This window comes from Sinohyriopsis cumingii, chromosome 2, assembly GCF_028554795.1.
Source record: "Sinohyriopsis cumingii isolate HCF-2022 chromosome 2, ASM2855479v2, whole genome shotgun sequence".
Lineage (NCBI taxonomy): Eukaryota > Metazoa > Mollusca > Bivalvia > Unionida > Unionidae > Sinohyriopsis > Sinohyriopsis cumingii.
In genome coordinates, this window is record NC_142962.1 from 42,188,971 (window position 1) to 42,213,547 (window position 24,577).

The window sequence follows — 24,577 nt, forward strand, 5'->3', positions numbered from 1 at the left end:
ACAGTATTCATTCTTGTCTTGTTGTAATTGAATCAAATACAAATACGTATTACACGGTAATCACGCAATATAAATTAAAGATAAACCTAAAGCCTGCATGCATATAGATTTGTAATATTGATATAGAGTCTATGTTGCAGGAGTCGATGCTAAAATGATTCTCTAATCTTTAACGCTTTACAGTGAAATGATGCAAAATTATTGATCAGAATTTTCCCTGTATCATTTTGTATAAAAGTCCGATTTTCTAAAATTCGATCTTAATACAAAAAGTATGGTAAATATTTTCTTCCTATTTCTCCATGTAGCGCACAGGCTATAATAACATGCAACTCATTTCGATATTAACATTACAAATTTGTTACAATCTTTAGTTATAACAAATATTTCCTTGTTTTCCTGTATCACTTCTATATTTTCAAGTTACTTGCTGTAAGCATGGTGATTATGCAACAAAAATCATCATCTCCTAACAGTTCTAGATATCTTTGACAAGTGAATTCAGTATTCACATCCTGAAGTTTTGCCTTAAAATATCTTCACATCTCTGACCAAACATTCTAAGAAATGTATTTTCATCCTTTACGCCCTGACTACACAAAACATTGCTAAATACACACGAAAATAGAAGTTTGTTAGCGCACAGCAATCAAAGTTTCCCCCATCTTGGTAATCAATTGTAGCAATGTTTAGGATATATGTCTGCTGTTTTAATTATAAGCCAACATTTCAAGATACCTTTATATATAATACTCTGCATAATAATTCTTCTTAATTCATTATATATATATATATATGGGTGCCGTTTACCCGCGGACCTGGGTTCGAATCTCCTTAGAGTACGAATTAACAATTCTCTAATCTGTATGATAGTATTATATATATATATATATATATATATATATATATATATATATATATATATATATATATATATATATATATATATATATATATACACATATGGAATAGACATAGATATACCAAGAATGAACTCACAAATTCAAAAACCTTTCCAGCATCATTGGCATAATCAACCATCAAACTTCAGCTCACGATTTAAGAATGGGAGCTGTCAAAGAGTCCAACACACTAAGCACACCATTTGCAGGTGCTTTTCCAAGATTTGAAATATTTTTCTTCACAACATGTATATCTTTTAAGCTTGAACAGGTCGAGTTTTCTGGCACATATATCGGTCTGTGATTCAATGTTTACTTCTGTAAAGCCATATTACCACATTTCATAACTTCTGAGATAGCCACCTCTGCGAAATATAATGACTCTTGTTTTTTCCCATGTTGACTTTCGCTTTCCATCGTATTTTATATGTACGCTGTCTTTTAAGCATGTTTTGGAAAGCATGGTCAGAGCATGAAACGACACTTGAATGGTCTCCATATTACAGTAAAAATGGTTCTAAGATTTCTATCGAAACTCCCCTTTTTAGTCAACTACTACTACTACTACTACTACTACTACTACTAATAATAATAATAATAATAATGTGCTGGTTCCACATCCTATATGCAATACGTATCTCGTCTTTAAAAAGATTTTGTGTTATGAAATTTTAGAGGAACCATGAAGCCATGTTGCCTAAAAATGAATTACACTCCACACGAACGGCTGTAGCGAATCAAGGCGGTTCATGTATATAATGTAATTGATTTCTCTTCATTAAATCATTAATCGTGTCCAATATAAATGTAAAGTCTCATAATTACAAATAATTATAAAAATAATAAAGAATCTCAAGATATTAATAATACAACTACATTTCTAACGTTGTTTGAAATTTTTGTCAAAAATGCACAAATACGGCACGAGAATACATTTTTAGCTCCTTTGTGATGTTATGAACTTATAATGTCTCGTTTTCTACTTCGGATGATTCGAATTTAAGCTATATAAATGCTTATTACCAGGAATAGTTAACTGTTTTTAACTATTTATGTATATTACTCAATTCGTTCTTCAGATGTCAACCTCAGAATATGCTAAACTATAGTGACGGAACCTTGTTCATTATCCCAAAATTATTATCGCGGTGATGGCAGACGTTGTTGGATAGAAATAATGCTTAACTTTATTAGAGCAATGCCGTTGGGTGATAAATAAATCGCGTGTTGGGATGTAAGATAACACGTAGCAGCTTCACATAACACGCGAGAATCGATTGCAGATAATGCGTGTACGGCTGCAGCAAATCGATTTCATTACTTCAGGAGCCTTGCACAATATAAGGTTCAAGCTTTGACGATATATAACGAAATGAATTGCAAAAGTGTGATCGTGTGAGATAATGTTTAATGCCACGTAGAATAATACAATAGCAAAAAGTAGCTCGAGGCCGGTGTTATGTATCGTTCAAAAGCGATGTCGGAAATATTAGTTGCAGCAGAGTGGTCAATAACTATGTACGGAATAATCACTGCTATAATCCGTATACTCTACGATTAAACATTCATATAAATATAAATCTCTTTACTTTCAGATTATCAATTTTTCCGAATCATCTCTGGATTGCGCTTTGTTTCATTGCATCTTCCTTCATCATCTAGGTAAAATGTCTTAGTTGTAACACGAAGACATTTTTAACAAAAATCTGATCATAAATTTGTTTCCAATGTAAAGTACATCACATATTCATATATTTACATTTTCTAAGCTAAAACTCGCCAATAAATCTATAAATTTCAAAGTCATGCTCATGAAGCTTCAAATGCAATTCTGCTGCAGTTTTAAAGTGTGGGGTAATATTTGTTGACTCAATAAATATGACGATTAATATACCTAATCTCAATAATATGATTTTCCAGGAAAGCTATTTTAGGCCATATTTTTCAACATCTAAAACTGAAAAAAAAATATTTAAAAAAATGTATCGTTGCTTTGCTACAAAAGAAGAAATTACGCACATAGTTCTTCAAAACTCCAACTCTTAATTACAACGAAACACAACAAGTTGCAATAAATGGCTGAATAACAGTATGCAAAATACCTGTCCAACGATTCTGAACTTACAGCTACTTACCTAAGCGTCAATCATTGTGGAATCAGATTAAACGTGATGCGATACACTACTTTGAATCGAACGCTTGACTACCTGAGCAATATGCTATGCATTATACAAGCAAGCACACATAAGATTTCCATGTAGGGTGGTCTCTAATCCTCACGAGGACGGCTGGTGGCAGACAGATCTCATTGATATGCAGAAGTATTAAAGAAAGAACAATGCAAACAAATCCATGCTAAACGATGATAAATGTTTTCTCAAAGTACGCGTTTGTTAATACCAAATAACGATGTATAGCTCTGAAAAAGACGACAAAAGAAATTTGAGTAAAAAGAATAATCACGTTCATAGATAGCTATCGGATAATAAACCAATGACAGGAACAACCTGCTAAAAACCTACACATTGATAAATTCATTACAATATTGAAAGTAGCCAAAAACCGTGCTTTTATCTGAGTAAAGTTATCTATCGGTATGAATACATGAATTTCATTTAAAATTTGCATGAGAGTACAATATAATATTATTTATCCTTCACTGGATCAGGAATTAGCAGTTTGAATTATAAATATGTTAATGGTGTCATGATACATTTTAAATTGAATTGACTTGGTGACTTATAATTCTACTAAACAAAGAAAGATATCTGTAGGAGACATTTTAAAGATTTATGGAAATATCTTCATTAATAATTATACACTTGATCAAGCGTATCATGCTAGTGTACCTTGGCGTATCCATAATGCTTTTTTTTTCAAACGACGTAAGGTAGAATTAAAGTTGTTTGCAGGTTGTGACATTTTTTTTCTTCTGGTGATTACCACGCTAATATTTTGTTCTGTTTATTGCATTTCCTTCTACATCATTTAGTATCTTATACACAAATTTATAATCCAATATGTTATTGTTACGTTTTAAAATTTTATTAATGTACTCGAAGTTCAATTATTTAGTCTTATCCCTTTTCATTTGCACATGATACCTAATTATTTCATAAGGAAATGTAATAATTTTTTTCTTTCAGTACATTTTTAAAGTGAATGAATGTATTACTAATACAGCGTACTTGTGACTTTTTCTATTTCAAAACCACATGCAATACAACCTTTTCAATCAACTGTATTGTTCTTATTTTATTTTATACACTTTTCCAAACATCATATGTAAAGCTGAGTCATTAGACATTTATTCAACATGCCATTGTTTGAAAATATTGAAGATGTTATATGGTCGCCCTGAATATTATCTGAACATCTAAAGCAAAATAAATATACAATTTGGGCGCATCAACGTTTCCGTTTCTGTATAGTCGCATATGTCTTTCTTGTTAAACAGTAGCTAATGTATGTCGTATACCAGATAATAGTACTGTATCACAAGGAAGACAGGCGCTAAACATTAAACACTTTCGGTATCAGTATTGTGTGTATGTGCGCTTCTGGACTTAACTTTCTAAGATTTCTGTTACTTGCTTACGCCATAAAAGTGTTATAATAATTGAGATTAAATATATAATTACTGTCGTAATAAACATTTATGCATCTGACACATATTTTTCTCAAATTGTTTATAACTATATTGTTAGCATCTCCTTTAATGTTTAGGTCGAACCAAAGGTTAAAAATGTAAGAAAATACTTAAGACAAATGGTCCTAACCTAGCAGTTTCTGACCAGTACTAACACTAACTTCTTAATGCTGAGCGCTAAGCGAGGCAGCTGTCAGTACCATTTCTGTAAGTATTTGGTATGACTCAACCGGGGATCGAACCCATGGCCTCCCGCATCCGAGACGGACGCTCTAAACATTAGGCCACCATAGCGGTCGAATAAGGTATGTTAGACAACAATGGATATACAGTTGACTGAATAAAGTAAGTTAGGCAACAATGGATATACATCTGACTGAATAAGGTATGTCAGACAGCAACGGATGTACAGTTGGCTGAATAAGGTAAGTTAGGTAACAGTGGATATACAGCTGACTGAATAAAGTATGTTAGGTAACAACGGATGTATAGTTGGCTGAATAAGGTAGGGTAGGTAACTTTGAATATACAACTGACTGAATAAGGTTAAGTCTCGTGGAATATGCAGAACATCATAATGGGTTTTATTCAGTATTGTTTATGCGACGGACAGTTCTCTTTTTTACATTGCCATATTTATGTTTGCTTTTAGCAGAGTATCGAAACGATTCTATCAAAATACACACACAATGAAAGAAAATTAAATGCATTACGTCAAATATTTTCGTTTCCTAAATGGAAAAATGCTATTATGTATTAGATGATTAATGTATAAATGATAATGTAACATTTTTATCCTTAAATGGCAGATCCTAACATAAAAGTTCTTTACCTAATGATGCAGCTTCAACAGTTTCGTCTATTTAATTATTCTGTAGCGACTAAATTGTCATAGTTAGGTATAGAATCAAAATCATTAGGGTCAGCATGATGTTAAAACATCTATATAATTTATATCATCTTAACTCCTTTTTTTCTCTTCATTGTAGTTATCATCGCTATCGGCAACACAAATTTATTACCCTCTTACACCACGTTATTTACAATCACCACTGCTTTTCCTGTTCAGTTTATTCTTGTTCCACGTAATCACAAGAGGGTGTGCATTGTCTACAAAATGGAGTTCCTTATGTTATGTTTGGATTTTATATCTTTAAATTGGAATGGTTCGTGATATTCAAGGTGTTCATTGTATTATGTTTGGAGTCTATATTTCTAAATAGAAAAGTTTCGTGATATTCAGTGGGTTCAATATGGTTGGAGGCTTTATGTCGAAATAAGGAAGGTGCGTGTTACTCGAGGGATTTATTATCTAGTGTTCGGAGGCTTTATCTCTAAATAGGAAATGTTCGAGATATTCAAGAGTTAATTATTGTATATTTGGAGACCTTATCTCTAAATAACAAAGGTTTGATGCATTAAAGTGGTTCATTGTCTTATCTTTGGAGCATATTGCTCTAAACAGGAAATGTCCGTGACATTCAAAGGTTCATTATGCTATGGTTGGAGGCTTTATGTCTAAATAGGAATGTTTGTGATATTCAAAGGGTTCTTTGTCTTATATTTGGAGGCTTTATCTCTAAATAGGAATGGTTCGAGATATTCAAGGGCTTCGTTGTGTTATATTTGGTGGATCTCGCTCTAAATAGGGAAGATTCGTGATATGATATTACAAGGGTTCATTGTGTTATGTTTGGATTCTATAACTCTAAATAGGAAAGGTATGTGATATTCAAGGGGTTCATTTTGTGATGCTTGTAGGCTTTATATCTAAATAGGAACGGTGTGTGATATTCAAGGGTTCATTGTCGGATAGTTGGAGGTTTTATCTCTAACAGGAAAGGTTTGTTATATTTAAGGGGTTCATGGTGTTATCTGAATATTCTGAATCTCTAAATAAAAAAGGCTCGTGATATTCAAGGGGTTCATGGTGTTATCTTTATATTCTGCATATCTAAATAGGAAAGGTTCGTGATTTTCAATGGGATCATTATGTTATGTTCAAAGGCTTTACGTCGAAATAGATATGATTGGTGATATTGAAAGGTTTTATTATCTTATGTTTTGGAGGCTTTATGTCGATATCGATATGGGTCTGGATATTCAAGGGTTTGTTATGTTTGCTAGCATTATGTCGCAACGGATATGGTTAGAGACAAATGACCATGAGGAGATATGCATTAAGAAATACAATTATTTAAACAAGTGTTGTGAATGGACAAGATATTATGCAGTAATTATGAGTGAAGAGGGAATAGCTAACACTATAATTAGATGTGTTACTTATATTTAATTGGCATTATTTGTTTGCTAGTTTTAAAACAAGAAAAATCATTCTCATTATATGCTATGGGTAATTGTATACTGGACTTGACCCTACCTAAAGGCTAATTCATGTTATACCTATCTTGAATTTTCGATTTTGGTTTAGTAGTAAACATGTTTATCTAAATTTGAGTCCAGAACATTGGAAAATTCCCTATGATATGCCGAGTCTACCTGTTCTTTATTACATTATATATTATAATTCTAGAAAATAGACTTCTAATTATAACTCAGATTTTATCTTCTAAAATCTCGGCACCTTCCAGTAGGAAACGTTCCATTACGTAATAAGTTTTTAGAAAATGCTAATTGTGACCTGAGGTCAGGTAGAAGACTATATAATCTTGTTTTTCTATAAATTATTTCTGCTGTAAGATCTTAGCAGAAACAGTTGTATTATTGTGTCCACTAATTCATTTAAGCTAGAGTTATGTTTATTCAATTTGTTTTATTCAAGTCGATTCTTCTTTGGCAATAAAAGTGCTCCAAAATAATAGTTTTGGAAATAGAGACTTGAATGCAATAGTGAAATTTCAATTAAGGATATTTCCTTGGATTGTGTTATTGTGATCCAACAAAGACTTGGCACATCACCACTACACGTATCACTAAAGGAACATCAACACTAGCATTGTATTTAATTTGGATTTCCACTCAAGTTCAATCAGAAATTTAATCCTTAGGACTTGTATTTGTAATTCTATGATTATTTGGGATTTAATTCTCAATACCGTAAGTTTCTTTTATCTACATTTTCTCTTTGTATTCTGGGGAAATGAATTATTTGTGAATTTTACAAACCTTGTTGATGTTCACTCTGTTCTACTGCTTATTTAAAGACCACAAAGTCCTAATACAATATATACCAATTTTCCAGACTAGAAACGTAAATTTGACAACATTGATTTGGGTTGATTTTGTCAATTTTTCATCGTGAAAGACTCGTTTGATATATATGTAGTATATTCTCAGCATACATTATATAAAGCAAATCTCGTGAAAAACACCCCTCCCAACATTAATATGATTTTTGTGAGTATTGATTTCAAAGGAAAGCTGCTGGAGGATTTTGTGTTGCTAAAATGAACCTGCCATTATAATCAGTATTGTAATATTACCTTATAAATGATGACGATTAAAAAGAATATTACAAGGATTTAGACCTCAAATATAGATACAGCGAAATTCGTTATCGTTTAGACTTAAATGAAGCAAAGATTTAGAGTAGGTGTTATAAAGAAATTAATGTTTAATATTATAATGTAGATTTCGAAAGAAGAAAAAAAAACACATTTACTAAAGACATAATTACTAGGACAGATGCGATATTGGCCTGTGATGTCAATCATATTTCAAAACCAATAACAACGATGAATGAAAGTTGTCGCGTGAATAATAAAGCGAGCAATTTTCAGTTATTACGTCTTCAGCGAAGATAGTATGTTGTTGTTGTTTTGGGGCTTAACGCCATTTTTCAGCACACGATAGGCTATACATGGCGGCCAGTATTAATGGTGGAGGAAGAACCCGGGAAAACCCCGGAAAGAACCACCGACCCACGAGAAGCTACTGGCAAGCTTTCTCACATTGGCTGAATCCTAGACTCGAACCGCCGCAGACAGAGGTGAGATGGCAGTGATCCGTAACGGAGAGCGCTTTAGACCACTCGGCCACTCGGGGCCCCGAAGATAGTATGTGAAATGCCACTAATCAAAGCTATAAAGTCAACGTTTCCTCTCTGGTATCGTTGAATAATTAGCAACGATTCTTTAAGGTTACTTTACCTACGCACCTTTTAATATCTACTCATACTTTCCACTAACAGAAGGATATGTACATACATTTACACAAATACCAGCCGCTCGTTTTCCATGGAGTATGCTAATGTATCTACATAATTGGTAACATGAACCCACACAGATTTGTCTATTGATGGACATAAAAATATCTCCAATTTATCTTTCTTATCTTCTGGCACATATTGACTACTCGAATAAAAAAAACCCAACCTTGTGCGTTAACCCTCAGCTGTCTTTCCTAAGTGACCGTATCTCTCTCTCTCTCTCTCTCTCTCTCTCTCTCTCTCTATATATATATATATATATATATATATATATATATATATATATATATATATATATGGATGTAGTTACGTGATCTGTTGATTTGTTAATAGCCAGTCAACCTAATCCTCATTGATCCATGAGATGCAACGTGGCTCAGCGCTTGACTGGTTCATAATACAACAGGTCTGAAAGCGACTGGATTTTGGATCAACAACAAATAAACACGTACTAATGGTTTACCTTACACACTGACAATTCAGTAGATACAAGACTTGTAAACATGTATTTGAAGAAAAGCCATTCATACAATGATAGTATAGTACTGAATGTATTCAAAATAAATCAGTAAGATTCATGAAAGATATAAAAGGGATAAATGCATGCAAGTACATTAATATAGCTTTTCAAGCATGTGCTTCACGGAGATGAGTATGGTTCATATAACCCATAGTATGATAAAAGCGGGTATAATATGTGCAACCATAAGCTTTTAATTACGAGTGTGATTCATACAACCAATGTCCTTAAAATAATAAATCGCTGTTCAGTCTCCTTTTACAGTCCTGAATCAATATTCTTCAACGAAGTTCCACTGTTACAAATTACGCTGTCTCACTGCCAGCTAATTCGCCACACGCACAGTTATGCTGCTACATATAACAGCATCGCGTATACACTGCTGGGTAAACTGTTATAACCATAGCTACGCAGCCACGCTACAGTCATGCCACCACATTATCAGCTATATGATGCCGCACCGCACAAATCTAAACTATATGAAGCCACGATGAAGGTCCTATCAGCTATATGCGGCCATATTGAAAGTCCTATCAGGTATATGCTGCCACGTTGAAAGTCCTATCAGCTACATGATGCTACGTTGAAAGTCCTATCAGCTATATGCTGCCACGTTGAAAGTCCTATCAGCTATATGATGCCACGTTGAAAGTCCTATCAGCTATATGATGCCACGTTGAAAGTCCTATCAGCTATATGCTGCCAGGGCACTAGTCCTATCAGTTATGCTGCCAACCGTTCCAGATCTTCCAGCTATATTTCGACCAAATAGGCCATTGTGTTACAATGAATAAATATTAATACTAAAATACAAACATCTCTTTAATCATAATCAACATTCAGAAACATAGTACACATTGGAAAAATCCGTAAGGCAATGCAACCATCATTTTTTTTAACGCCATTATAAATCCCTTTAACAGAGAATCGCATCAAAAACTGACAATTTTCTATAACCAAATACTATATAATTTTCTATAACCAAACACTGTATCATTCTCCAGAAACTTTTCATCAAGAATGCGAGGTAAAAACATTTTAAAATACCAATACAGTTACTAATCTGACTTATGTGAGCTACGTACACCCATCGCTGTAGTAATTTGTCTGCTGTGGACGCTTCCTGACAGAACCTAGACAATCACTGTGCCCGTACGCAGCAATATGCGTATTGTAAATGTTAAAAATGAAACGTACAAGAACCTGGGTAAAGTACCCGTGGCCATCGCAGTATATGGGCATCTCGCTGCCAGCGACCTACCATGAGACTCATGTACTTACTACTCAGCCACCATTAGAAAAAGAAAAGAATGAACAACTACTCTAGGTAACGCTATAAGCATCGACGAAATCAATTCACAAAATCGTTCTAAGGCATTACCATGTTATTTTCTTGCCATATTCAGTGGCACATATATGTATCACATTTATCTCAAGTAGTTGTATGAGGATCTGGCAACAAGGGGAACTCCTGTGTTAAAATTGTCAATAGGTTTAAATTGGTGGAGTAGTCTAGAGACAAGTGTAATTTAACACAGGATTGATCTTGTCCCTAGACTGCCATGGACCTTAGTAAATCTTTGCTGAGGGAGTCTGAAGAGAAAGGAAAATGTAATCTACAATAAAATACACGCCTTAACTATTCAGCATAAACTCCACTATCCAGCACTCGCTTTTTGATTACATTCCAAACACGTACCTTATAAACCAGCACCAGTGTATCCATTACAATCCAACATACACACATACGCACGTACACACACACACAAAATAAAATGGTAATAGGTGTGCAAACACATACTCTACGCTTATATACTATTGTGTATATTTGATTTAATTTATATCTGATTTAATTGTTTTTAATTTCATTACATGTCAAAATAATGTTGTTCTGTTTACTAGAAACTTGATACTTTTTCCAGAAAAGAGTTTGCCCTTGACTGTTCATTTTTGTAAAAACATAAGGCTGACCTGGTTCCCGACCTTAATTTTCTTTTTGGTGGGAATAATAAGGTTGAGATCGAGGCTGTGATGGATACGTGACCTTCGACTTGCAAATAGATTTTAGTGAAGTTAATAACTTTTTTATTTTATTCTTTGAGTCAAATCATTGGTTCTTTTCAGGGCCATGCTGTGAGCGCGTGATGTAAACATGATCACGAGACCCTTATCGGGGCATCTGTTTTACGCAATATTCAAGTTTTAAACAATTGCTTGGAGAGAGCTCTCACAGCTGGGCTTCTAAACACTGGGTCGTAAAGGTGTTTTGTGTGTGTGTCATTTTGGGAATTACATTTTAATGGTTATTCGAATTAATTGGTTTCTAGATCAAGTCTTTTTTCTGGGAATATATTGAGTGCTCATGCAGAATTCGTGAACAAAGACATTTCTTAAAATTCAAATACATTAGCTACTGCTCTCAGCACATTGTTTTCAAATTCAGTCACGAAATGCAGTTCTCAAGTTTAATAACATGGAAGGTTGTACCTAAATTGCTGTGTTTGTCAACGATAAGCTGGTGAAGTTCTTTACGTCTCGTGCGTGACTTTTTCTTGACTAAATATAGCCATTTCTGAACAGAATTATCATGGTGCGTATATGATTAAAGAGTGATGGAGTCGTGTCGAAGTTACCGACCATGAAAATGGTTTCATCTGCAGCTGAATGCCATAGGTCGTCAACCTTAGCAAAGGCAACTACTCTACTACATGCACCAAGACCATTGTCTAAAAATCAAGAATGGTTGCGGTTCATCATCAAGGGTTCTAGTCATCTCTGCGTGAATATTTAGATCGGAAAGTGATGCTGGAGTAGGTATATGTGGTCCGTAGTGTCCAGTTGGTCTTTAGCAGTTTTTCTTCAACGGGCAACATGGATTTAACATAATTGAAACAAGCTGACACACACACATTTTCTGCGCAAATATGACTTGGTGTATCATGACTTGAAAAATCCTTCTCTTTCATGTGGTTTCGTGTGGTTTTTAAAAAATAGTTTTCACGGTTGTTTTGTCAAAGGCACGATTATGGGGCTGGCTTGAAGTTGGATTTCGCTATGGCAAGTATGTGGATAAACTATCTCTACGTTCAGATGTGTGCCTAAGTGTTCATTTCCACCATTGTTTGGTCTTACACAGCATATGTCTAGTATACAGATAGCCTTAAAAATAATTTAGATCAAGCGCTATTGCTTGTGATGGTTTCCATTTTTTAATGATTTATTGAAACATACCCGTGGATTGTTACATTTATTTCACAGGCCTGTATTTGAAGCCATGAAAAAAATATTTAGCACAAAACGTTTCATTTTATCAACATTTTTGTTTAAAGGTACTTAGAGTTTGAAACACAAATTGTACATGTGTATGATTATCAGGGCTACCCTCATTGTGATCATTAATAGAAATAACCAATAATCATATAACATAATGAATCTTTTACACTTTTTCTTAAAATAACTTTTTGGAAATTCAAATTGTGTCTTGTCCTGCGCCCCATTACTATAATAGTTCATATTGTGGCTTTGTGACCTGTGGCTTTCTGTCCCATGTGTATTTGTGTGGTTTTCTTGTCCTTTGTCCGTTTGCATAAAATTCAAGCAAATGTCCTAATAACATAAATCGTTTGTTTTTGCTGTTTTACTGTTAAAGTCTTGTTTCATAGTATTGCCTATATTTAACGGAAACAAAAATTTGATTGGGATATGTAATATCAATTCAGCAATGGAACGTCAATCGAACATGGGATAATCTGGAAAATTTCTCGCCAGTGGTACATATTTAGAAATGCCTCACTCAGTGCACTATGAGGTCCTTCAGTGGATCCTAATTGATAATTGACCTCAATTATCCAGGTTTTAATCCCTTTATTTCCATTCCCTGATTAAATCATGCTTATGTGCTGTCTGCATCGCAGCATGAACATTAAATACTGGTTTCGACTGCATACTCAAAACAGACTGCCGTCAATACGTACCTGTTTTGGTTCAGCTTCCAATTTTAGTCAGATATCAAATTGGTCACGTATCATAAACATGCAGCTTTGACAAGCGTGACGCCTGTAAATTATTGCACTAGTTAAATGCATGAGCGCAAGCATGGAGCGCGTACATATCGACGTTTCGATCTTTTCAACATGTGAAGTTGATTCTGATAAGCCGTGGATCTCTATTTCTTCTTATTGAACAAATAAAGCTTTCATTAAAATGGAATAATAGAGACTTTCTAGCTCAACATACACTAAGCTGAGCTTTACTTGTCGTTGTTTCATTTTCGCAAAACAAAATTAAGCTAACATATAATCCTACTGTGCCAAAAGCCTTTGGTTGGATTACATTAATACAATCCAATAATAAATCCTTATATGAAATTTCAGTATACATTCAAGTCCTTATCGCCAAGATTGTTATTCTTGAAGAGCACGTTGCTTTTCCATAGAAAATTAACTTGAATTAAATAGTTTGAAAAAAAATAAATTCCAGCCCAAATGAATTACTAAACCCAATATAATACAATTAAACCTTAAAGCACGAATGAATAATTTTTTTCCCAATAATAAGATTTTATAATCTTCTGCCTGACCTAGGGCCACAATTAACATTTTCTCTTTAAAACAATACCTGATGGAAAATAACCTTCTATAAGGTTCATAATGCTTACAAGAAAAATGTAAGTTATAATTGAAAGTCTGTTACTAAAATTATTATGTAAAATGTGTAGTAAACAACACATAGTGCTGGCAATTCATGGGGAATTTCCAACGTTCAAGACTCAGATTGAGATGAACATTTTTACTACTATACCAAATCAATAATTCATGTCAGGTAGAAAATGAACTTGATTTTATATAAGGTCAAATCCAACAGCTAATGTCAAATTATAAATAATATACCACTGAGGCAATATATTTAATGACAATATCAAATGAGTCAATGTATTTAATACCAGTACAATTGAGTCAATGAGTTAGTGCATTTAATACTAGTACCATTGAGCCACTATATTTAATACCAGTACCACTGAGTCAATTTATTTAATACCAGTACACTGAGTCAATGAGTTAATGTATTTAATACTAGTACCATTGAGCCACTATATTTAATACCAGTACCATTGAGTCAATTTATTTAATACCAGTACACTGAGTCAATGTGCCTAATACCAGTACCATTGAGTCAATGTGTTCAATACCAGTACCAATGAGTCGATATATTTAATACCAGTACTAGTGATTCGAGATATTTAATACCAGACCTAACCTACATATGAACACAAATTATATGATGCTGAGTTAATGTATTTAATATCAGTAGCAATTAGTCAATGTATTCAATAGCAATAGCAATTAGTCAATGTATTTAATATCAGTAGCAATTAGTCAATGTATTTAATATCAGTAGCAATTAGTCAATGTATTTAATATCAGTAGCAATTAGTCAATGTATTTAATATCAGTAGCAATTAGTCAATGTATTTAATATCAGTAGCAATTAGTCAATGTATTCAATAGCAATAGCAATTAGTCAATGTATTTAATATCAGTAGCAATTAGTCAATGTATTTAATATCAGTAGCAATTAGTCGATGTATTTAATAGCAATAGCAATTAGTCGATGTATTTTAATACCAGTACTAATTTGTTTCTTGCAGCAATTGAAACTGCATGTGATAAATTTACTTGTAACTCAATACAGGCTGCTTCTCATTCATTCATTGGTGCAATAAGAAACTTGTAAAGCAATATATATCACAGCATTTTGTATGTTTTCATCAGATCTCTTTATAGTTGTATACATTTCACTTTTTTAATAGCAGACAATATATTGCCTATGACAATATCCTTTCTTCCAAGTGTGCCTTAGTTTGGATTCTAATGTCTCCGAGTTTTCTTTATTTCAGTTTTACTTCAGTTTGGATTATAATGTCTCTATATTTTGATTATTTCCGTTTGACTTCAGTTTGGATTCTCATGTCTCTATGTTTACTTTATTTCCGTTTTACTTCAGTTTGAATCCTAATGTATCCATGTCTTTATTTCAATTTTACTTCAGCTTGGATTCTAATGTCTGCATATTCTCTTTATTTCCGTTTTAATTCAGATTCGATTCTAATGTCTCTGTGTTTCGTTTATTTCAATTTTACTTCAGTTCGGGTTCTAGTTTGCCCCTCGTGCATTCGATTCGGTTCTATTTCAGTTTGGGTTGTCGTCTCTCAATGTTTGGTTTATTTCGGTTTTAATGTATTATAGCTAAGACTTCATGAGAAAGTCTTTAAATCTATTTCAGGTTTTAATGAATTTTCTTCTGATGTAAACTGGTCAAAATCAGTAAAACCTTTATCCTTTAGTTTAATTATTTTATTGCGGTTTTATATTGCCAATACAGACCCTTCCACATGGATGTTATTGACAAAGTCTAAAAACAACAATACAGACCCTTCCACACGGATGTTATTGACACAGTCTAAAAACAACAATAAAGACCCTTTCATACTGACAACATCTCAAACAACAATACAGACCCCCTTATGTAGACAACATTTCGCACAACATACTCATATATATATGTTTAGACTGTACATATACAGCGGGGGCCCCAAGTGGCCGGCCGAATGGTCTAAAGCGCTCTCCGTTACGGATCACTGCCATTTCACCTCTGTCTGAGTGGGTTCGAGCCTCGGATTCAGCCGATGTGGGTATGTGAGAAAGCTTGCCAGTAACTTCTCGTGGGTCGGTGGTTCTTTCCGGGGTTTTTCCCGAGTTCTTCCTCCACCATTAATACTGGCCGCCATGTATCGTGTGCTGAAAAATGGCGTTAAACCAGCGTATAGTAATTTGTTGTAAAACTATGTGAATGTAACATCTTTTATAGTTTTCATCTTATGTGTGGAATATATTGAAAGTTAGTAGTTCTTATATATCCATTCGTGTTTTCATTCAAATTCACTTTGTTTCATACACAATCTAATTCGTATATATTTTTTCAGTGATTGTTGTGTTGCATTTCATTACATAGGTCTCTATTACCACTTTAGGTGAGATTAAAAAGTTGTATAGTTTTTCATATATTTTTATTTGTTTTCTCTATGTCACTCATCGATTCTTTTATCGCAATGTTTTCCTCAGAACGATTGATTCGCGAATATAATTTAATGTAAGCCAGATCGTTTGCTGTATGTAGTTTGTTTATCGCAGTAGATAGAGTATAGACTCGGTCTGAATAATTCTTGTACTTGCAAAAATGTATTCTGTTTTCATTCATTTTATTTTATAGTCTGAGAATTATTAAGCTCTGTTAGTACTATTCTGTTCAAAAGCAGATCATATAATGTCGTCTTGCTCATGTTTTGACTTTGTTTTCAAATTTTATCTTCATGGGCCATCTGCATTTGAGAGTCAACTAGCTTTGTGCAATATTAAACATGTTTATACTGAATATGCCAGATTGCTGTCACGACTAAAACGTTATAAAGGTTTCTGTTAATTGTTTGCCACAGAGCAGCGTTTTTGTTTTTTTCATTTATGTCTGTCAAGTGTTTGATACGTAGAATTCAGTGAGACATGTTGTTCGATCGCGTTACGAAGATAGCGTTGAAACCAATTACTTTCCAGATTGATCTCTGATGATGGTGCTCAATATGTTTATGATACCCCTTTGCAATTATTTGCAACAACCATTAGCACTGCATGAAACAATTAATCTTTGAAACAGGATGAAGCCTGGTGGGGTTGGATCTAACGAATAACATCACACGAGTGTGAATTAAATGTTTATTATGATGTGCAAGTTAATGAATATATACAACATTTGACTTATGCACACACATTAATTAAACTAGCATGCTTAAAGTCCTAACCTATATATGAACACAAATGATATAATGCTGATGTAGCTCTGATATAATTAAGATCATCAAAGACCATTTCCACAGCTTACAAGGTGCGCGTATCAATTGCATGCAATTTCAATAAACAATGGATTGTCCACAAATATAAGATAGTATTTGAAAGAATGCTAAAGTTAATCATCAACAAATATAAGAACATGCACAAGTAGCTTGTCAGCAGATATGACAAGTGCACATAAGATTCATCATAAGGTATAATAAATATACTCCAATAATACACACTAATGTTGACTAACGTAAGTAACAGTTAAATGAAATACCACGCCCATAAAATGTATTCCTGATAAACACAGTTCAGCTATAAAAAAATTACATATACAGGCTGAATTTGTTTCCATACCGGCCTCTAACAATGAGTAGATCTTTTATTTCCTTATTTCTCCAGTCTTCATTGTACAAAACATTTCGTTAGCTTCCATAAATACTGTCACTATTGGTAAAATTAGGAAAATATGCAAAATTTCATTCTCTTTATATCGAAACATAAATTTTGCAAGAGTTCTAGACTAAGAAAGTACCATCCCTATGCAGTCTTCCAAGTATTAATATGATCGTACACTATTTTCCTCCAACAATTAATACATTATTCACTGGAAGAATAGGATGCACGCAAATAAATAACTTGTTCCATCCAATTGCAGATAAAACTATAATATCCAATATTTTAATTTAGAACACTTTTGGACTTATTGATGAGGGAATACAACTCTCAGATCAAATTTATTAATGCAGGCCCCACTGGGGATATCAAACTCTTATCCATTTTGATATTGCGGAACCTGTCCCATTTCGAACTTTAATGAGTAGTGTTATGAACCTATGGTCCTAACCTAAGCAACAGAAAGAAAGTGATAAAATTCAACAATTAATTTCTTTTCCTAAAATATAAAGTGAAAATTTAAAAGGAACTCTAGTATTGTGAATTAAATCCTAACTAATCCTAAAAGTTCTTTCACAAGTCCAAAGGTGTCGAATAAACCGATTCTAATTCTTGAATTTGTTAATGCATATTCGTGAATGAGTTGGCGTATCAATAGTCTTGTATCCAAACGATATAATCAAGAATGTCCTTGAATGATTCCACAATACTCCCAAAATATTTTTTTAGTCCGAATCTCGATGAGTATTTTGTAATACCAATGAATAATTTATATAATGCACGATCAATCTGAAAAATCATATCTAAACACGACTAAAAAATTGGTCATAGTTTCCCAAAGACTGATGTTAAGATGAGAATGTGTGTGTGTGTGATTTAGATTTTTAACGTAGCTTTAACAATATTCCAGTCGTATCGCTACGATGTATGCAGTGTGGCAGTTCAAAGTGATGACTAGCACTGGGGTATCATGCCACAGACATGTAGCATGATGTCCCACCCACCCACATTATCCTGACACCAGGTCGACCAGTCCTAACACTAACATCTTAATGCTGAGCGCCGACCGAGGCAGCTGTTAGAACCATTTTTGTAAGTCTTGTCTTTGGTATGACTCGGCCGGAGTTCGAACCCACGATCTCCAGCATCCGGGACGGACGCTCTAACCACTAGGTCACCGAGCATTCTTAAGATAAGAAAGAAATAATTTTGTATATTTCATTCTTATATACATCCCCACATGAACAAAAAAAACCTAATCATCCTAATGGGAATCAAGCTGAAAATTAGTTCGCTTCAAGGGTCTTCTAAGGTCATAATTATACAAGGCTAGGTCTTAACTCAAATGCAAATAAACATGTTTCAAGAAGTTAGACCCAAACAAATTTAATATGCACAACAGTAGTCATGCTTGTAATACAACACGGTTGAAGGATGGACGGACATATATTAATTTCCTATTGAACATGCATTGGGAAAGGTTAATACTATAATACTATCTTTGTTGATTGAAATCGCCTCGTAAAGTACTATATTTAATTTATAAGCTTGACAAACACAAGAAAACTCTCTCTGGGATGCATTTCATTAAAACCCTGGCTGTGTCGATGCTTTGATTTACCTATGTATGGTCATTTGTTTCACTTAACGTCCAAACACGGTTCGCCATACTGTTAACGTTCCATGTACTGATTTGAAATACATCATGTTTATATTACGAATTTGAACATCAGTGCAAAAGGAAATTTCTCTTATCCAAGATCTTGTGGCAAAGTAAGGAATTTCCTACACTTCGTAATTACTTTATAGTGCTGGCTGCACATCTTCCGACCTTTGCTTTGTTAATTTCCTGTGCAAAATATGTATTGTCGTATTAGCAAATAAAATAGCAGATGAAAATTGGTTTCAACGTTCATTTCATATTTTACACGAATAATATTCGAAATAAGTACAGAAAGATAGATTGAGGATCGGAACAAAAACTCATAATAAGCGATTCTTCCTCATTAAAGGTTTAGAAAATTGTAGACCAGAGGCGTAGCTAGGGGGGACAGGGGGGTACATATGTCTCCGGGCGCCAAGGTACAGGGGCGCCAAAATGAGGCTTACAACGTTACATTATAATAAGTAAACAAGGGTAATATTCAAAAATGTGATTAAACGGGGAGGGGGCTGGGGCGCCAATTTTATAGTTCGTCCCCGGGCGCAAAATATCATAGCTACGCCTCTGTTGTAGACATTAGAGGCGGATTAAATTATATTGTAGTGCTAGTTGAACATTTAACGCCACAGGTATCACAATGTACAAGAAGTGCATTAATTGCTCCATTTACATCGTAGCAATGAAGACACATAAATCGAGTGAGAACATTAAATTATATATTAAGAACATATTATCATCGTGCTATAAAAACAGACGGACTAAAAGCGCTTTTTAGCTTAGTTGTTAAAACCTACCCAACTATACCTATTAACTAAATTAGGCATATTATTTTAGATTCTACTCCAGACCCACCCAACATTGCCTATTAACTAAATCAGGCACATTATTTTAGATTCTATTCCAGACCTACCCATCAATACCTATTAACTTAGATACATTTTTAGCCTATGTTCCAAACCTACCCACCAATACCTATTAACTAAATTAGGCACATTATTTTAGATTTTATTCCTCGACTTACATCATGCCTTCTGATATGTATGTATGTATGTATGTATGTATGTATGTATGTATGTATGTATGCATGCATGCATGCATGCATGCATGTATGTATGTATGTATGTAAAAAATTTAGAATCCTTCCAGCTGTAGCATAATCATTCTTTTTTCCTCCACATTATGCTATTATATTTTTCCATAACTTTATAACTTGGATGCCGTGAGATTCTTAATAAATGCATTCTTTATTCGTTTGAATCGATTTGAAACCATCTCGTATAGTCATTGTTAAAGCTTCATTCCTTTTACATATTGATGAGGAACTAACCTAAAAGTGATTGAATAGTATTGTCTTGGCTAGAATGTGCGTCTTCAGTTTTGCAAATCAAATTGGTTAATGTGCAATAGCAATTACTTTCCAAAGCTGGGACGATCCATCTTCTGGTTGGCAGGTCCAGCACTCGATATCTAGAAATTAAATACAGACTTATACATGACTGCTGGGAAAGCTTTTTGGGTAACTTTGACTTGCAATAAGATCTTAGTAGAAAATTCGTTGTTCTGTCTTGTTTCTATTTAGTAAATTAGTAATATGTTGAGGTGGGTGCAAATAAACTTTTTCAATACATTATATGTGTCATAGTTTATGTGTTTGATGTATGCCTTAAAAATAGTTTCTTCCGATTGATGTATGCATTTATTAAGTGTTTAAGCCTTAGTTTGAAACGCTATTAATATTACCTTCAATTACAATTACATAACAAATTAGCACACTTGACCTAAATTTTGAGCTGCATTACGAACGCAAAAGCTTACTTCAAGAAATAAAGAAATAAAACAATATATATATATGTGTGTGTGTGTGTGTGTGTGTGTGTGTGTGTGTGCGTGCGTGTGTGTGTGTGTGAGTGTGTGTGTAGTCATGACTTCCTAGTCTCCTATTGTTTTATTGCTTTTAATAGGCTTGTAGATTCCAACCGGAAAAAGGCATGTCCGATGTATATTATACATTGATGACAAAGAACACTACTCTCAATGAACCTGGACGAGAGCTTAAAGTAACTACCGCATTTAGTTTGTTCCCTTACATCTCTTGTACCGTTTTCTTTATGTAGCATCGACTTATGTTTTGTTTTTTCTCTCAGTGACTTGTAGTATGGGTGTTGAAGTTAATTGTAAGCATATTACTTAATGTGTTTTCTCGTTTCATGCATACACAATTCACTATAATAAAATATTTTCTTTCTCAATTGCGTTTGCACTTACTTTTAAATATGCCCCGAGGGCTACTAATTAAAATACCAGGGAGGTATGTGGCTAATCCACTAATACAGTTGCATTTCATTCAACCAGACAAAATCTAAAAATGCAAGTACTGAATTCAGTTGATTTGCTTAAATAACATTAAAACCTATAAATATATATAGGGAATCAGTCCCCAACTGATTAATTATTTCAAACCTTTGTTCTATTAAACATATTTCTGTCTTCTGTCTTAATATATCCAGTGATCAAACACATATTGGATTGTTTAATATGCATTTCCTCATGAAAGAAAATACTTTCATCGATGCAATTAAGTTGATCCAAGATGATGTTCAATGAGTGCGGTCAGTCAGAAGACTTCGGTTTTATTGTTGCTTTTATTCATTTCAATTTCATTTATACAGATTTAATAAAAGCACAGGGACTGAAATATCTTCTATCTTTATGGTTGCTTTTATGAGGCTGAATATAAGAAAGGCGACAAACGTTTTGATTATGCGAAGTTTAATTCCAATACAAAGTTGATAAGTATCATTGGGCTAATCTTCTGTATAACCTAATGAATTACTAGATTGCGTTAAGTTACATCGCAATATCTTTTAAGTAATTTTGAATAAGATGTTAGATAATGCGGTATTAGAATTCAGATTTATGAAAATTATTAATACTATAAGCACGAAGATGGTGTAGTTAAGATAGAACATTGCAGCTTTGCTTCCTTACCAAAGGAATTTCATTTCTCCGCATCTCAATAAAGCAGGTGGATTTGATAGATAATGGGTATAACTGCATTCGTCTGTATTTTGGATGCTTTGTATTAATCCATTCAATTCTAATCAGCCTTCATTCATTCTTATTTGCAATTTTCATTCGCTCACGTAGTTTATTCATCTATAAATATATTAGATTGCCTTCGAAATTACAATCTGAATCATATTTCACACTGAACATAATCGACCTTGCCAAAACAAATTCTGTCATATACTCAAATATCAGCCTGGGTTGACATTTCAATGTTTTTCATTTCAACAGATGACACATCCAATATAATTTGTGCATGTTTGAGCAAGCCACAATAGGATGGCAGCATGTTATTGGCATTTCAATATTGACTTTGTCTATCAATTCAAGGGTAAACTGCTTCAGTGATTGTAGCTTAGATACTGTCTCGTGAATAAACTTGGATTCATCGGGATACGCATCGTATTCTTTAACAGAAGATATCGAGTACTTTAATATGTTGATACCTGCTACGATTTATGGCACACGTCATATTGATCTGTATTTCGTTTCATCTTTTTCAGACTTACTCTTGCTTTCAGTCATCCAGTATGGCAGGACTTACACTTTGTTCTCGGATGCAAATCGGATGCAGACATTCAGTAGAAATCGCATGGATTGTTTTGTTTATCATAGGAAGACAAGCAGTGCATGGAGCAATAATCTCTCAAATGCTGAATCAAAATGATGACCAGAGCTATGGATATAACATTAGCAAACAAAACACAAATATGTCAGTTGCAACAGAAAAAAATATATCGTCTCATGGTGACGATAACAAAGGCTACGGTTATATGAAGATCACTTCGCTTCATTCAAGCATGGACCTGACTGTGATATCGCAGGCAGGACCTTCAACTATGACTCAGGAACCAACTGCAGATAGTAATAGTAGCTTGTCTGAACGTAATGAAACATACTCATCTGTGATTTCTAATCAGTTAACAGACTTTACACGCATTCAAACAACCCCACTGGTATATGGCAAACCTGAAATAATGAGAAAAATGGAGCAGCAATTCTTTGATTCGTCCCGAAATGTTGATCTGCACGAGAACAGAAAAAGCAGTCTCCGTCACAATGAGATTTCAAAGACTCTGTGGTTTTCTAACGGACGAAATATACATCCTCTTAATCATAAGCTACAATTAGGTAGATACATCTAATTGAATTAATTAATTGTTATCTAAATATCCAATTAGGTGAATACATCTAATGGAATTAATCGTCATCTAAATACCCAATTAGGTTGATACATCTAATGGCATTAATTTTCATCTAAATATCCAATTAGGTAGATATATCTAATGGAATTAATCTTCATCTAAATATCCATTAAGTAAATACAGCTAATGGAATTAATTTTCATCTAAATATCTAATTAAGTAGAAATATCTAATGGAATTAATCTTCATCTAAATATAAGAGAATACATAAAGTCATTTTCGCATGCGCTTGATCTTAAGTTTCCCGTTACCCTCAAAGCATGTTAATGATGCACTGTGTATTTGTAGATGAAAAGCAATCAAAACCACTTATACTCATACCTGCTCTCAAATAATGTCCACATGAATAGAGTATGTCCAGATTATTGCATACAATATGAGTTAGGTTAACTGTTGCACAATACGTCATCGTTTACAAGTTAAACTTTGGCTCCAGTGCCGAGCCTTAATCACGTGGAATAAGTAATAATTTTCGAAGAACAAAGATGAAACAATCCTCGATGAGCTATATTTCTTCGGTACCATCCATTATGTAATTGTTCGGCACCGTTAAAAATTTGTACCAATTTTGACTGGATATAAGTACTCTCAGACCAAATGTATGAAACAATTGTATGCTCTTGTATACATTACCTAGATATATTTTGACCGAGTTCATGATAGTAACTTAATGTTAACCCATTTGAAGGTTTCTAAGTTGTATGTTTTTTCGTAACCTGATCCATTTTTATTAAACATGTATATTTGTGTTATTTAACGTATTTTCTAAAGCACTTAAAATGCTTTTTATGTTAATGTTTTGCACATTTGTTTCGCATGGCTCAAAGGAATACAAATTCTGTCAGTATAGGAAGTCAATAGCGTTTTTATACATTTTTCGGTTCCTGGAGAAAACCGATATTCGGAAATTTCTATTTTCCGGACTTCATAAAGTTTTTCAGAAAATTATTTAATGCTATCATGTACAGCTATTTTCATCTTTTCGAATAAAAGAAGATGTTCGGGTAACAGTTACATCTACACGTTCATCACCTTAATCGCTCGGCTATTCACGTGGCATGCATATATATATATATATATATATATATATATATATATATATATATATATATATATATAGCT

The 24,577-nt window shown here is 33.6% G+C and overlaps 1 protein-coding gene across 1 annotated transcript in view; it reads left to right on the forward strand.

The window, feature by feature from the left end:
• The window catches only part of LOC149804718 (uncharacterized), an 89,789-nt gene that overhangs the window by 24,566 nt on the left and 40,646 nt on the right, over positions 1 to 24,577 (forward strand). Inside the window, exon 2 of the mRNA XM_089933385.1 lies at positions 22,754 to 23,381. Within this exon, the coding sequence (XP_089789511.1) occupies positions 22,781 to 23,381 (601 nt within the window). The 5' untranslated portion in view covers positions 22,754 to 22,780. The remainder of the gene's footprint in view (positions 1 to 22,753; positions 23,382 to 24,577) is intronic.